Here is a 14661-nt window from a genome sequence, read left to right as displayed (position 1 = left end):
CTCATATATAAGAAGAGGCACCTGTGTGCAGGGAAGCTGAATCTTCCCAGCCATGTCTGCAACCAGGCAGGAAGGAGCCTGTACCTTTTAATCTTTACAGACAAGTCGTTACTGAAACTCAATTACAGGATTACAAGACAAACATGCTTCCTGCATACGCAGGATTGACCTATCCAGCAGCTACATGAGGAGTCAGCAACAGGTTGGTCCTGCCAGGGTGCCCGGGGGAGGCAGGGGCTCTGGGGGACCTGCTGTGCCATAAGGAAGAGCCAGGAACTCCACTGGAGCACGGTGCAACCCTCAAGCCCATCACCCTGTGTTGGTCCCTGCTGACTTCACCACGGGTGAGGCTTGCAGTGTATCGACAACAGAAGCTCCTGGAGTCTGTTCTCTTTGGCACCACTGAAGTGCCATCTGCAAACACAGGCCAAGAGAAGCTGCTCTTCCCTGGCTCAGAATACTGCATAGAAAGCTTTCCAGGGTCCTGGATCCGCACCTGAGCCACCACATCACATCTCCCCAGCACAAACCTAGTACAAAGGCACCAGATTCCTCTCAAATTCAAGATCCAGTTATCTCTGAGACACCTTCTGGGTAGCCAAGGAGACAATCACTGTGCATCTGCAGGCATATGCCAGAACGGGCAATTTCAAGAAGGGCTGCCTTCGGCCAAACCTTCCTCATCTCTTCCTGCGGGGACATGATGACTATAACAGTATTTTTCTTGTAACATAGGAAACTAGGTGTCTGAGTAGGCAGAGGTAGGTAGAGTAGGAAGATCACAAGCCCTCCAACTTTCTGTAGAAGAAAAAGGCATCTAGGTGGGTGACTAACTCCTGTGAGAAGGTTTCCTTGGGTATCTGAAGTGACTGCACAGAGCAGCCGAGAAGGGGGTGATGAACAGCCAGGACTGATCCTGATGGGAGCAACAACACAGGCAGGGATGCAATACAGCTGTGGGTATGATGACTGAAGCACAGCAACAAGACAGACCAAGTGCCCCATCCTTCTGTGGCGACGTCCCAGGACTGCAAGCCCCCCAGCTCCCTTGCTTTCTACAAGGCAGAGAGAGGGAAGCAGCACAACAGCCTGGAACATTGCCAAGGACAGCAAAAAAGAAACCAACGTACTCAAGCCCAGATCCAGATTGCATGCAGCTCCTGTACACAAGCTGTGATCCACTCTGCTGTTCATTAGTGAGTCACAACTAAACGCAGGTCTTTGTGGCAAGAAACAACTGCACAGCTCCCCATTTAACAAGACCTCCTCTCACCACCACTAACTTCACTGTAAGTGCCCTTACCTTCAGCTGTGAGTTTGGAGAGCAAGCTGAGGTTGGCTTGCAGCAAAGGAGACAGAACTGGTGCAGTCAGAAAAGGTCAAAGCATCTCGGGTACTGCTGTGAACTGAGCCAAGCGCTTCCCAACAGTTATACATGGTGTCACGTAGGCACAGGTTCCCGCGGCTTCCCAGGGGCTCAGCACTGAACCCTGCAGAGCTGAGACACCAGTCGCAGCACTCTCAGCACAACAGCAAAGAGTGACAAGGCACTTACCAGAACACAAGCTCAAAGTAAATGCTGCTCTCTTGCATGAAAACACCTGTTCCCAGGTGTGCTCCTCATTACAGGTGCTCATTTGGGCTTATTTGCTCTAAAATCCAACATGGCTTCGAGCTGCTTTGAGAAGTGACTCCTGCTCACACCACCCATGTGTCCCTTGTCACAGGCTGCTTCACACATTGTATTAGCAGGAACCTGTTGCTGGAGACTGCCTTGCATGCTGACATTTCAGAAGGACCACAATGAAAAAGCCATTTTACGTCAAAATATATTGAAAGCAAAATTACCCAGGCTAAAACCTTATCGTCACAAGGGCTGTCAGGTGGCAAACAGCGACAAGCCTGTTTCTCTGCTAACTCACAGGGACCAGGTAATTGTAGTAGCAAGCGGTCGGCTCAGCACTCACTCGGATCTGCTTCGTGCTTTCCTGAGCTCCCACCCACCGATACCAACAGCACCCACAAAGGAAGGGGCAGGGGGAGAGCAAGTCTCTGCAGGTGTACCCCTGGCAAGTTGATTAACCGGTTACAGACAGACCTCAGCCTACCTTCCCATCTGTACAGCGGGGGTCCATATCCTGGCTGCGCCCAGCTCAGTGCTGTGCATCACCATCCCCTACGGCCAGACTGAGGCAGGGCCATCGCTCCAGTGCATCATCTCAGCTCCGGCTATTCACAGCCAAATGCTGCTAGCCTAAATACCAGATTGAGGAGCCCTGGTAACCAGAGACATGACAGAGGGGGAAGGGGCTGCGCTTCACACGAGAACTACCGAAGTGTGCAGAGAACGCCCTGACTGGGAGCAGGCCAGATCCTCTTTCTTTCAGTGCAAAAGCAGGGAGAGAAAACATCCCAGCTGACCCCAAATTCAAGCAAAATTCAAAGCAAGCTGCCACCCGACACATAAGAGCTTGGGAGAAAACAGTGATCCCTCCTAGACATGGCAATACTTTTTCCACATCTCTAAAAGCCAAAGCCCCTGCTCACTTCTAGCAAGATTTGAGGCTTTGCAAGGAGGCAGCTGCCCTTGGAGGTACAAGAAACCATACAATTTCAGAGCACAAACATTTCGGCAAAGCCACCAAGTTGGAAGTAATCTCCTTTCCACGCAGAGGTTCACTGTTCCTCTGTTCCCCACCCTGCAGCATTCGACTTTTCCAAACTGCATTTGAGGCCCTCCCTGGGATTCATTAGCAGCAGAAACCAAACTAATCAAAACCGTCTCCTACACGGGATGTAGCTGGTAAAAGCTCAGCTTTAAACACAAAGGCAAAGGACTCACTCTCTTGAAGTAAAATGCTAAACCATTTCTGAGTTGCTGTGTAGCTCACACTGCCTCCCCTCTTCTCTTCGAGGGAGGGGAGACCACCAAAATCACCAGTTTGCCTAAAATCAGCTGTCAAGGAAAACAAACTTTAAATCCTGTATTTGCATTTCTGCCTGCTACCAAGCGCCAGATGCTGTACAGACACTGTGGGAGGGCAAAGCACGAGAGACAAGCACAAACTACAAACTCCTTAGAGTTCAGCGTAAGACAGAAGAACAGGTAGATACCCACAAGCTGGACAGGAAAGAAGAACAAGAGGTCAGGGACACAACACAGGTCAGGGTTGGTCTCGGCACGCGGCAGCCCAAGCACCATCAAAGGGTGCTCATTAGCGCAACGTGCTTGGCAATCCTTTCGCAGCAGCACTTGGGGTGAACATGAAGAGAGCTCAAAAATCCCTTCATTTCCCCTCTGGGCAGCTAGGCTTAACAAGTCCAGGAGAGTCTAATTACAGGAGAACATAATTGGGTAAAATAGGATTGCACATGATTTCTGCTCTCTTGACGACAGCACGAGGACCCAAAGGGCAAATGTGGCTCGTTGTGCTGGCGCTGGCGTGCAGGACGCGTGCTTGCCCTTCTTTAACTACTTCAGCTGCCAAGCAACACCTAGGGTAGCTCCATTAGGAACAGGCTGACTCAACTGATGAATCACGACAAGCCACAATACTCCCTGCTTCGGTACAATTCAGAGCTTCCACAGAGCAGCCTGTGCTAGTTTCACTGTGTATCTATAAACAGACACACACGTATGTATATCCAACACCCACATGTACATGTGTAGGTATGTGTAAAAGGATTCCCTAGGAAGCTGGGCAGCAAGCCTCTGATATTTGCCCTCCCCACAGCTTCCACTGCTCTGCAGCTACAGATCTCCTAACAGCCAACAATGTGCCGTTTTCCCCTCAGTTTTTCCTTTTCACTCTACAGTCTCTCATGACTTTGCACCCTTGGGTACATGCTGCACTGATTTTTCTCCCCCTCTTTTCGTGTCCCACCAAGGAGATGTTCTCAACTTTTAAAAGCTCCTGAGCCCAGAGGACCAGGCACTGAGTTTGCTCCCAGTAAAATCAGCACCTTTGCTGCAAACCAGCCTCTCATGTCTGAGGCACTGCCCATCTTTTCATCAGCTTCGTGTACTCACTGCAAAGGTTTTTTTTGTCAATGAAACTCTGTTCACAAACCCTTCTTACCAGAGTAAGAGCAGATGCTGTTTTCACTGCCTCGGTGAATATTATCCTCCCTCCTTTCTGATGCTTCAGCAGTTACAAACCCAAACTGCATGCTGAGGTCTGATTTGGCCACTGTCCTTCTCTCCAGCTGTCATTAACAACTGTGATCTGGTGGCTGGCCCTTCACTTGGCTACGGCCTACACCACTCACTGCAGAGTCATGACACCACCTAAAGATTGACTTGAAAGAAGTTTGAGTTGAGTATAACTCACTGATGGCACAAAGGGGTGGATGTACAACCACTGCCTAGAGTAGGAGGAAGAAAAGGGCACCACATTTTCAGGCTTCTTTCAGTGAAGGGGAGAACTCCCCTCTTTGGAGGGAGACAAGAGCCTCACGTTACCAGTCAGATTCAGGAGCAAGCCACAGCGAGATACGTGAGTCACCGAAGCCGGCAGCTTGCACAACAGCAACAAATCACTCTGAACAGAGACTGATGGCACCTCCAGAGGCTTTTTGCATACCGCGCTTTTACATCTGTCCCGACAGCCACATCATTACGCTGTACAAATACCCTGCTGTACCAGAACACGCAGACCAGTGAGGACAGACAGGACTGTGGTAAGTGTCTCCTGGTCTGCTCTGCGCTGACTCCCTTCTAATGAGGTCCTCCATGCCCAGCTGGGGATTGCAAAACCTCCAGTAGGCCCTTGGGCCTGGATGGGGGAGCATGGCTGCTTCCTCTGTAGTCTTCAGTTCACATCCTTTCTCCTGTGACAAGCCGAGCCAAACTCCACTTAATTATTCAGTGATGTGCTGCGATCTCTCTGCACTGCGCTGTGGGCACCTGCGCCTTGGGGGATGTGGAGCTGAAACTGAACCCAGACACCCAGTGCATCTGCTGGGCCTCCCTTCTTCAGGGTAGCAGACAAGGCCAGAAATAGCTTCCTGCTTTAAGAGCACACTAAGATGCACTCATAGGACGCAAGGCCCTGCGAAGCAGCCACAGGAGCCTGCTCAGAGGCAATGGGTGCTTGGGAGAACCCTGTCCATATGTCCAGGGCTTTGATATGCAGATGGAAGCCATTGTGAGCTTCAGCCCCATCTGTACGCCGAGGGGAGCTTCATGTCCAGATTGCTTGAACAGATCTATTTAACTCCCATGACTAAAGGGAATTCCAGCCTCCATGAGGATTCGAGCATCCAGATGGATGCCAGCACACAAACATTCAGAAAAATCTGTCACCCTGTGCAGCTCCCATCTCAAGATACGAGTGAAAAAAAGCACCCAAACCCAACATTTTGCAGACATGCACAAGGCTGGGGTCAGCTGAGGAGTGATCTCTGCTAGCATCAGATCTTACACCTCGAGTGCAACGTGCTCCCCTCACAGCTCAGCTGTGCAAGCTGGGAAATCCCTAGACCTGCTGGGAGTAATGCCGCTTCCCCGCTGTTAGCGACCAGCCACCAGTGTCGTGATCCTGCAGGAGACCAGATCCTACCCAACTCAGAGAAGGGGAGGCCCTGACTTTCAGACAACTGTCAGTTCATACTCAAGGGCAGCCATGGAAATTGAGGCTTATTTACTCCAAGGTGCTCTGGTGATCAAGCATGAAGGAAGTAGATGTTTTCAGCATGTCAGGTATTGCCCCCCTGTAAGGAGAGCAGTGGCAGAACATGTTGGCACTCCTGTGACCAGGGCAGGCAGTTGAGGGATGAGCAGCCTACATCCCAAAAAGATGCTGTGCGCTGGCCTGGTACAGGATCCCCCCACCTCTCCTTCCTGCCATGCCATCCAGCGAGGGGGATGATTCGGCCAGCGCAGGAGGAGGGAGAAGGACCCCAGACAGACAGATCAAGGCTTTGCCCCCTTGCACGTGCCACAAATACATCACACAGACCTCGTACTGCACCAAAGCAGAGCCTGAGGTGCCGGGTCAGGTGCTCAAAAGCATCTCAACCCAAGAATCCCTCACCTTCAACTGCAAATTGTGCTTGAATTTAGCAAGTGAAAACCCCCAATTATTTCACTGCTGCCCTGTAATGCTGAGAGACCAGCTTATGCACCAGTCTCACACCTGCGTTGTTCAACCAGAAAGGTATGATTTAGCATTCACTTACCTGTCATAGAGCTTGCAGGAGCTAGGGGCACTGCTGTGATGCCAATTCAGCATTAAAGTCATTGATGAAACACAAGAGAAACTAGCCAGGGCACCAGCAGATGCAGCAGTCATAAAGCAGCACAATTTCCAAACAACTAATTTTGCAAGACAGAAAAATATGGGGGAGCTGGAGCAGATTGGATTCAAATGGTTGAGACCTCTTGTTTGTGCAAGAGGGCTATCTCAGACTCCAAGGCAAAGCAGAAACTTTCTGATACATGAATACCCTTTGAAGGGAAAGTAAACATTAGAAGCTTATTAACCTTGCAAGACTTCTTGGTGGTGGGAAGGGAGAGCGACAGATTTCACGCATTAACCTTGCACGAACTCTGCCAGAGGATCGATTTTCGAACCTCAAGGCTCTTTCCCCCAACTGCTCCAGGCTGTGTATGAAAAAGGACACCCCTGAAACAGGAGAGCAAATCAGACTAGATGTCTGTCTAGGAGCACGACTTTACAAGCGTAACTGAGGAAGGAGAGAAGAGAGAGAGAAGACAGCTGCTGTCAGACAACAATGGCTTCCCTTAAAACTGTTCTATAGCACCAGGAAGGCACCTATATTCCTCCCTGTTGTGCTACTCAGATCTGACGTCATCTTTGGTACTTGCACCAGCAACCAGACGAAAGCTGTTATTTGGGAATTTCACACAGCCTCTCCCCAGAAAAGTAAAGCCAGTCTCCATGCGGAGGTAGAGAGAGAACAGTGCGTGTTAAGCTTCTCCCAGAGACGTTATTACAAGCCACAGCAAAAACCTCATTTGCTCAGAGGTGCTGGGGGGCAAAGCCAAGTTCTGACCTGTGCAGGACTGCTAGCAAGAGACAAGCATCATGGCACAGCAACCTGCGTCTCTGTTCATAAGTACACCGCAGTAGGGACACATCAAATGCTTCTTTTTCCACTTTGGAGCTAACTTCTCTGCAAATTTCCTTCAAGCACACTCCCAGACCAGGGAATCCTAATGCCCTTTCAGCAACATTAACTCTCAACCTGGGCCAAACAGCCCACGATAGAAAAATCACACTTCTAGGTCACAGCCCCCAGCATCCTTCCCAGCTTCCCGCAGATCAGCATTCACAACCCTTCTTTCCTCATCAAAAGCTATGCAAAAACAAACATCAATAATTTATTGCCTGAACGGGACTTGATCTTTTTTTCCTCCAAACCGTCATCTGTGACATTGCATCTGGTAAATCCTCAGACACCAAGCACAGCAGAACACGAGGTATCAGCAGGCCACTGCTCTGAATCTTGTGGGGAGAAGTGGGAGTTAGTGACATCTGCGAAGGCAGCTAATGTATCACGCTCTGGATTGCTGCTGCCACACCTAAGCTCAGGCCTGTCTCTCAGAGGGGGGAGCACTGTGCCAGCAGGTCTCAGTCACTCCCGGGACAGGAGCCCAGCAAACCTTGGAGCAGTCGAGGAGACAGCCCCCTCTTGTGCTGTCCACAGCCTTTAACAGGAGTCCAGACAGGTGGAGAGGTACCGCCTGCCCTGTGCGTACACCCAGCTAGTCTGGAGCCATGCAATCCCAGCAGCAGCTTCTAGCCACAGTTAAATTCCGCCCACTGAAATGACCATGCAACAACCTCTAATGAAGAGAAAAAGGGACAGGCGCTGCGGTGTTACAGACAGCGCAGCCCTGGGATTCGGAGGGACCCTGCAAAGACGCACACAGCCCACGGGGCTCCGTCTGAGCACACAAAAGACACACAAAGCACTCTGATTCACGCTGCATGCGTACAGACGCACACAAGCAAGTGAGTGAAAAGCCTTCTCTACATTGTTTCCAAACAATCTCAATACAAGTCACACGTCAGCCGGGGCGCTGGACACTTGGTACTTACCAGAGGGTTGGCTGTGTCTGTCTGCTGCCGGAATCAGGACGGGTGTATCCGACTCGGAGGGAAGGTGCATGAAGTCGTGCAGGGAGGCTCTCCTGCCAACGGGGCCTTGACGGATGGGAAGAAGGGCCCCAGCCCCTCTCTGGGCCCCAGAGGCAGCAACACTTGTTCAGGGGATGGAGCGCAAAAAGGCTGGCATTCCTACAGCAGCAAGGACAATGGGGAGGGATGAGGAGGCGCTGCCATAATCAAATGCAGGCCAGCTGGCCCTCCCCCAGGAAGGGCAGGCACCTCCTTCACTTGCCAAAGGCTTTGTTTTTTAAGCCACAAAGAACAAAGTGGCTGAGGAGGAGAGGGAGAGGAGGAGGAGAGCGAAGGACAACCGGCTGTGGAGACAGATCCACATGTAAGTGCAGGTAACCCACTCAGAGAGATGTCAAAGATGGAGAGGGGTTGGGCACCACTCTGCCCACTCCAAGCAGAGCTAGGAAGTGGCAGCTCCTTGAGTGCAGCAGAATGAAGCTGGGGACAGCTGGAGATCACCACTGAGGAACCAGAATCAGCAGAGTCTGATGGCCAGGGGTCCTCTGAGGGAAGGGATCCGAGGGTGGCAGATAGAATGCCACTGAAGGAATGGCTCATGGAGCAGAGCCCAGAGAAATCCCAACAAGGGAAACACTACCATTTCTCAGCCAGCCTTGCCCCACCAATCCTCAGCAGTGGGACTGTGAACAGCTTCTCTCCAAAAGCAAATGCAAGGCAAGGGCCCAAGCTGCACGAGGCTCTCAGGCCATGGCTGAGCAATGCTCACACCTTCCCTGAGCACCAAACGAGGCAGCATCTTGCACAACATCGTGACAAGCAGGAAAAAGCCCCCAGGGCCACCTCAGGCCCTCCTGTAATGATGCAGGCAGCCCCCCGGGGCCACCTCAGGTCCTCCTGTAATGATGGAGGCAGCTCGGCCGTGAGGCTCCGGGCACCACACTCCCACAGGGTATGCAGTTGCTGAGCCGGTGTGATGGGACTCTGCCCTTTCCTGCTGGGTCAGTGCTTTCTTCCAACAGAGTGACTTTTGCCAGCAAACATCATGCACCTTGGCTACTGACCTTCTGCAGGACTCGTGATCCCCAGGCTGGCAGAGACCATGCTGTGCGCTCCAGCTCATCAGACATGCCACTACAAGTTGGGTAGCTGCAGTCCTCACAGGGCACACGGCTCTCGGGCCATTTCAAGCCTGTGGACACAGGCAGCTGGTCACTTTGCTCATGGTAAAGTCAAGAGCGTGTAGAGACCAGGGGATGCAAGAGTGACCTGGGAATTAATTTCACTCAGAGAAAGCTCAAAAGAGGAAAAAATGTGAAGGCTACCAAGGTAAGCAAGGAGAGGGTGACTTGCTCTAGCTCCATTGGGTAACGATGGCGTGCCTATGGCAGCATTACTGTGAAGCCAGGACAGGCAGTGAGAGGAGGGTACTGGCAGCCACCCTTGCAGGCACCCCAGAACAAAGCTGACATCAGTGCTTTGGTACAACGTGCACCCTTGCTTGCTCAGCTTCCCAGTTCGACCCCAAAGCACTGTGTGGTGCCAGATCCCAGCACAGTCTTGGAACTGAGTACACAAGGGACAGCGGCCAGACCAGGCTTGAAGCCACAGGAGATGGCAGGTCCCCGAGTATGCCCAGACTGGGTCTGTGGTACTGAAACACAATCCTCCGCCCGCAGTCAGAGACGGGGAAGGCAGCTTCCTTCACCGCTCCTCCCGCCTCAGCCCAGCCGTCATCCAGCCCTCGTCAGGCACCAAGAGCTCCTGCCGCAAAGGAAGCGGGGACAAATGGAAACATCCAGCTTGGCACCAGTCATGGCTTTGGGGAGGGAACCTTGCCAGCCCATGTACAAGCTGCACACGGCCTGGCCCAGCTCAGCCTGCCTCATCGCAGGGAGCTCCTGCAGGCCATCAGGAGCTGCCAAGTAGTGAAACACACAGCACAGCGTCTTGACGGACCGTGTGGGGTCGTGCTGTCCTGTCCCACGGTCTGTCTGGCAGCCACAGGCAGCATCCCTTGAAACACTCATCCACCACATGCAGAAGGGCCAGCAGAACGGAGCGTCCCATTCCTAGTAGGCAGTGAGGTGTGTGAGGGATGAATACCATGAGCCCCGCGGTGGGCGCTCCACTCCCTTGGCGTGTGCTGAGATGTTTGGAGAGATCTGAGCTTGCCAGCTCATTACCATAGCGTACATTGCTTACACACCCTCAGGCTCCTTCCCCAAATCCTGGGGTCTGGCACACTGCAGGCTCTTTACAAGAAGGAAAATCAAGGACTTTGCTTAGTTTAGACTCCTGCTCTTGATCTCCTCAGATATTAGGGAAGAGGGAAGAGGGTCAGGCAGGCACTGACAAGATCGCTGCAGGAAGGTCAAAGCAGCTCAGCATCAGAAGAGTGAAATGAGTTTACATAAAACCTTCTGCTTTCCCCCCCACCTCCCAGACCACACCACTGACTTTGCTTTGGGAAGGCAGAAAGCACTCTGGAGATCAAGATCAAAATAGTCAGCACTGAAAGAACTTTCATGCCACACAGCAATTTCTGCACTCATCCTACAGCTTCAAGACATATCCCCTCCACACCCCTGGTTTCGGTTGGCCACCAGTTCACAATACACGTTTTACATTTCCAGCACTAGCATTGTTTATAGTTCTACTGAAACCAGGGAGATCAAAGTCTTCCTCCCTCACCAAGCAAGATACCTCTCCTCCACATCAAAGCAGTGTGCAAACACATTGTGCCACTATCATTCAGTTTGCACTGGGGCTGTGCAGCATGAAAGGCACAACCAAGAGGGATGCTGCTGCTGCCAAGGACTGCATCCACCAGCTGCCATCCACCAAAAAGAAGCTGTTTGATTGGTGCTACGATGTCCTAAGTGGGCCATCATTGGGGTCTGCGTAACGTTCGTGCTCCCAGGAACAGCCCAGGCTTTGAAGCTGTGGAAGAACACCATTGATGTTGAGTCATGTCTGACTACCCGGCGGCCCAAGAGCTACTACCGCGATGTAGTTTCTAAGTCAGAACGGAGAACAGAGCAGCCATCATGTGCCGCAGTTCACATCTGTGCTCCAGAGACCTCCAGCTGGCTGGGTTGGTTCATACAGGACCGACATTTGCCTTGGCCACAGACCTTCGCGTGCCTCAGTTTATCAGATGAAATATGACAACCACCATCCTTACCATTATCCCTGCCAGGATCCCCCATGATGGCAGTGGGTGTTCAGGGACCAGGGCAGCCCCTGAACTTGTGCTCAATGAGCAAGCAGAGCACATGTTCTTGCCATCCTCCTATGCACAGAAGGCACTTCACTGGGGGGGAAAGAAATTTTTAAAAATTACACATTCCCACAGCAATAGGGTCCCCCACCTGCACAGCAAACTGCACAGATGAGCTAGAGCAGACCTGCAGAGCATCACCAAACTCACTCCATCCTCACACGTCCTGACAGTGGTGTTCTGAGCTGCCTTCTCCACTTTCCTCCCTCGCACAAGATGCTTCTTGATGTTTTCGTGTTTAGCCGAATTTCCTCCCCCCTCCCTGAGCACTTCTGGTTGCCAAGGCAGCTCAGAGACAGCAACTAAGTGGCACCTACATCTGGTACAGCTTAACTTCTAGTGTCTGTTCTTTCTAGAATTTGAGAACTTCAATACCCAATGTTTGTACAAGTGTGGAATAAATGGAGCACAGACTCCCTGGCCTTCTGTGCTTGCCAACACTGTATTTTAAAATGCACTTAGAAGATCCTACTGTTTATTCATCTGCAGCTTTAGCAACTAAAGGACACCAAAACCAACTGCAGTTCTGCTGAACGGGTGCATTTGCATTAAACCCAACAGGTGAGAAGGCCAGGCACTCACAACAGTCACCACACGCATCCTCTCCTCCTGTTTCCCAGATGCCTCGGCCAACCCAGTGCCCCTGGGTCCCTCAGCCACACTGCCCAGCACCCCATTCTGGTCCTCCATCTCCTCGCACAGGCCTCCACAAGAGAGGGGATGGGCTATGTTTAGCACTGAATAGCAAAGTACCACTCCTGAGGGGCCATCAGGCAGACCGTACGAACAACAAGCAGACAGCTTACCCTGGCCTGATGGCCAAGGCTGGACACAAGCAGCCAATCTTTCAGCCCTTGGTGTCTGAGCCAGCACTACCACTGTGGCCAGGAGAGGGACGTACAAGCTGCAGCTCAGACAGCAGAAGACCTCTACTCTTAACAGACCCACGTGTATTTTCTTGAATACACACCCACCCCTTCTTCCACATACCCACTTGAAAAAATCACCGCACATGTAAGTGTGAAGAGGCTTTTGCAGGTCATAGATCCAGCTCCTTGTTGGTGCACACACTACATTTCACATCTTTCATAAACAACCAAGCTCTGGACTGAGTACAAGCAGGCCTTTTACACCCTCCTCCGTGCAGCAGACGCCTTGTCTTACCTTGTCAAAGAACTCATACAGCCTGACTGTCTCACAGATCCGATGCCTGTTTTCATCCAGCTGAGTGCAGAACTCTTCCAGTTGGTCTCTGTAGGTCTGCAGCTTCACCCTGTAAGAATCCACATCCACAGAGGAAAAGTCTTCCCACCGATCCATCTTCTTTAGTGCTTCCTGCCCCCTCCTGCAATATTCCTGAAAGCAAAATGCGATTGCGTATGAGGATAGAGACTGGACGTGGACAGTAGATAGTCTTCAAGGTCATTAAGAGCTAGGACTAATTAGACTATTTTTCAAGGTTCAAATCACATGAGCAGGGGTGTACTTGTTTACAGCAGAATTCTGGAGAGTCCTGACCTCTGTTATGATTTACATGAGGCACACAGCAGCTTGTAAAGGCCTACACAGTAAGGCCACAGGTCAGTTAGGATCAAAAAAGACAGTGTTACAGGCACATCAAGGGATTAATAAAAAAAAAAAATCCATCTTCCATCACAGTAGTTGTTTTCCTTAAGACTGGCAACTACCACCTACTGAGGGGTTGAGCCATGGCTTTGTCTACAAGGAGAGCAGGGAAGCCAAGTAGTGCAAAGGAATGACACACGTTGGTGATGAACCCTCTACCAGTGATGTCTCGGCATCGTGGCTTTGGCTGAGCACATACAAGGCACATATGCTGCCAGCTCATTCTCTGGAGAACATGTTTTTCCAACCAGACAACACTTACACTGGCAATAAGATCAAACTCCCTGAACTGCTTTTGCGCTTGAAGCAGCATCTCCAAAGAATCGTCCAGGTTGATTGTTTCCTTCAGCCGTTTTCTGCCAACATTCTCAATCCAACTGCTGACCTAGGAGAAAATGGAAAAACTCCGCCATTAGTCAGTCTGTGCTACTCACCAAGGTAGGCCTTTGTGTGGAAAGAGCAAGGAACTGCTCTTATAACACTGGTCATTTCATCACCGGAAAGAATGCGTACGCACACTTCTCCCCCTAGTCCTGGCATTTCAGCCTGAGCCTCCTGCTGGGAGTTTTTCCACTTCAGGTTACTGAGTAATTGCAAAGCTCTGCTATTGCTCACTAGCCTTAGGCATAAACAGGGCAAGTAGCTGCCTGGGCTCTGTTTCGGGTGAGCCATGGTCTAACACAAGCCCTGCAACCTGCAGGCTGGCCTGATATTCCTATTATTGTTACCCCCAAGTGGGATAAAAATCTCCCTGCTGCCAGATTTCCTACACCACTTCCCTTTTCTGACAGGCAGGACACGAACAGCGTCCGTGTGAACATACTGACAGATTCTCCCCATCTGCAATGTTTCACTGTTCCCTGGGCCTCTCAGCTACTGGTTTGCTGAAAGCAGCTCACCACGAAGTCGTGCAGTAACTGCAGGTTCCTTAACAGAGCCCAGCGGCTGTTGCAGTTATAAGCCTGTATCCTCAAACATGGGTAGAGGACTGACTAACAAGAGTGTCCTAAAAGCAAAGCAGACACAGGAGGCCAGGGAGGATAACACAGCATCTCCATTGACAGTGGGTTTTAAAAACAGGCTACTAAACTTGTTTGCAATGCTTCAGGCTTAGCTGCACCTGGGGGAAGGGAAAGATTAAATATTTCCTGATGCCCACGCATCCCATTTTCCTCTATCATCTAAATCCATGTCCCAGCTCAAACCCACAGTCAAAGACAAACTCCTAGTCTTCTGGACAGAGAGAGTCCGTGCCCGTGGAAAAAGTCCACTAGCAAGAGGAGGAGATGGGGGTGGGTTCCCGGGCTGTGACCCGTACTGCAAAGGAGCACACCACTGCTACCTACAACACCTAGGCAGGCTTAAAAGCAGGAGCAGCTGCTGCCAGCAATGCTGCCATGACTGGTGATCTGCAAGCAAAGTAAGCTGTGAGGAGTCAGTTTTGCTCAATTCAATCAAAAAGTTCAGCTTAAAGCAGGGACAGGTTGCAGAGCCTGCCTGTGTGCCTTTTTTCATTTCTGTATAGTATTAAGAACCTGTGCATTTAAGAGAGCCTGCACTAGGTTCTTGCATCACACTTGCCCTGAACACATAGTGCATGTCGCCTGAGTGTCTGCCTCCAGAAGTCATTAAAACTCTTGGATCCAC

The 14661-nt window shown here is 51.2% G+C and overlaps 1 protein-coding gene across 4 annotated transcripts in view; it reads right to left on the bottom strand.

Annotated features, from left to right (window-relative positions):
• PLEKHG4 (pleckstrin homology and RhoGEF domain containing G4) overlaps nucleotides 1-14661 on the bottom strand; it is a 90794-nt gene that overhangs the window by 14486 nt on the left and 61647 nt on the right. For all 4 annotated transcript variants that reach the window (XM_075433633.1, XM_075433630.1, XM_075433631.1 and 1 more), the window contains exons 12-13: nucleotides 13277-13399; nucleotides 12553-12744 (exon numbers count right to left, since the gene is read on the bottom strand). In XM_075433633.1, the coding sequence (XP_075289748.1) occupies nucleotides 12553-12744; nucleotides 13277-13399 (315 nt within the window). The remainder of the gene's footprint in view (nucleotides 1-12552; nucleotides 12745-13276; nucleotides 13400-14661) is intronic.

This window comes from Opisthocomus hoazin, chromosome 12 (assembly GCF_030867145.1).
Source record: "Opisthocomus hoazin isolate bOpiHoa1 chromosome 12, bOpiHoa1.hap1, whole genome shotgun sequence".
In the NCBI taxonomy this organism is placed as follows: Eukaryota; Metazoa; Chordata; class Aves; order Opisthocomiformes; family Opisthocomidae; genus Opisthocomus; species Opisthocomus hoazin.
The sequence above is the reverse complement of the archived record's forward strand: the minus strand, read 5'-3'. Positions and strand labels throughout refer to the sequence as shown.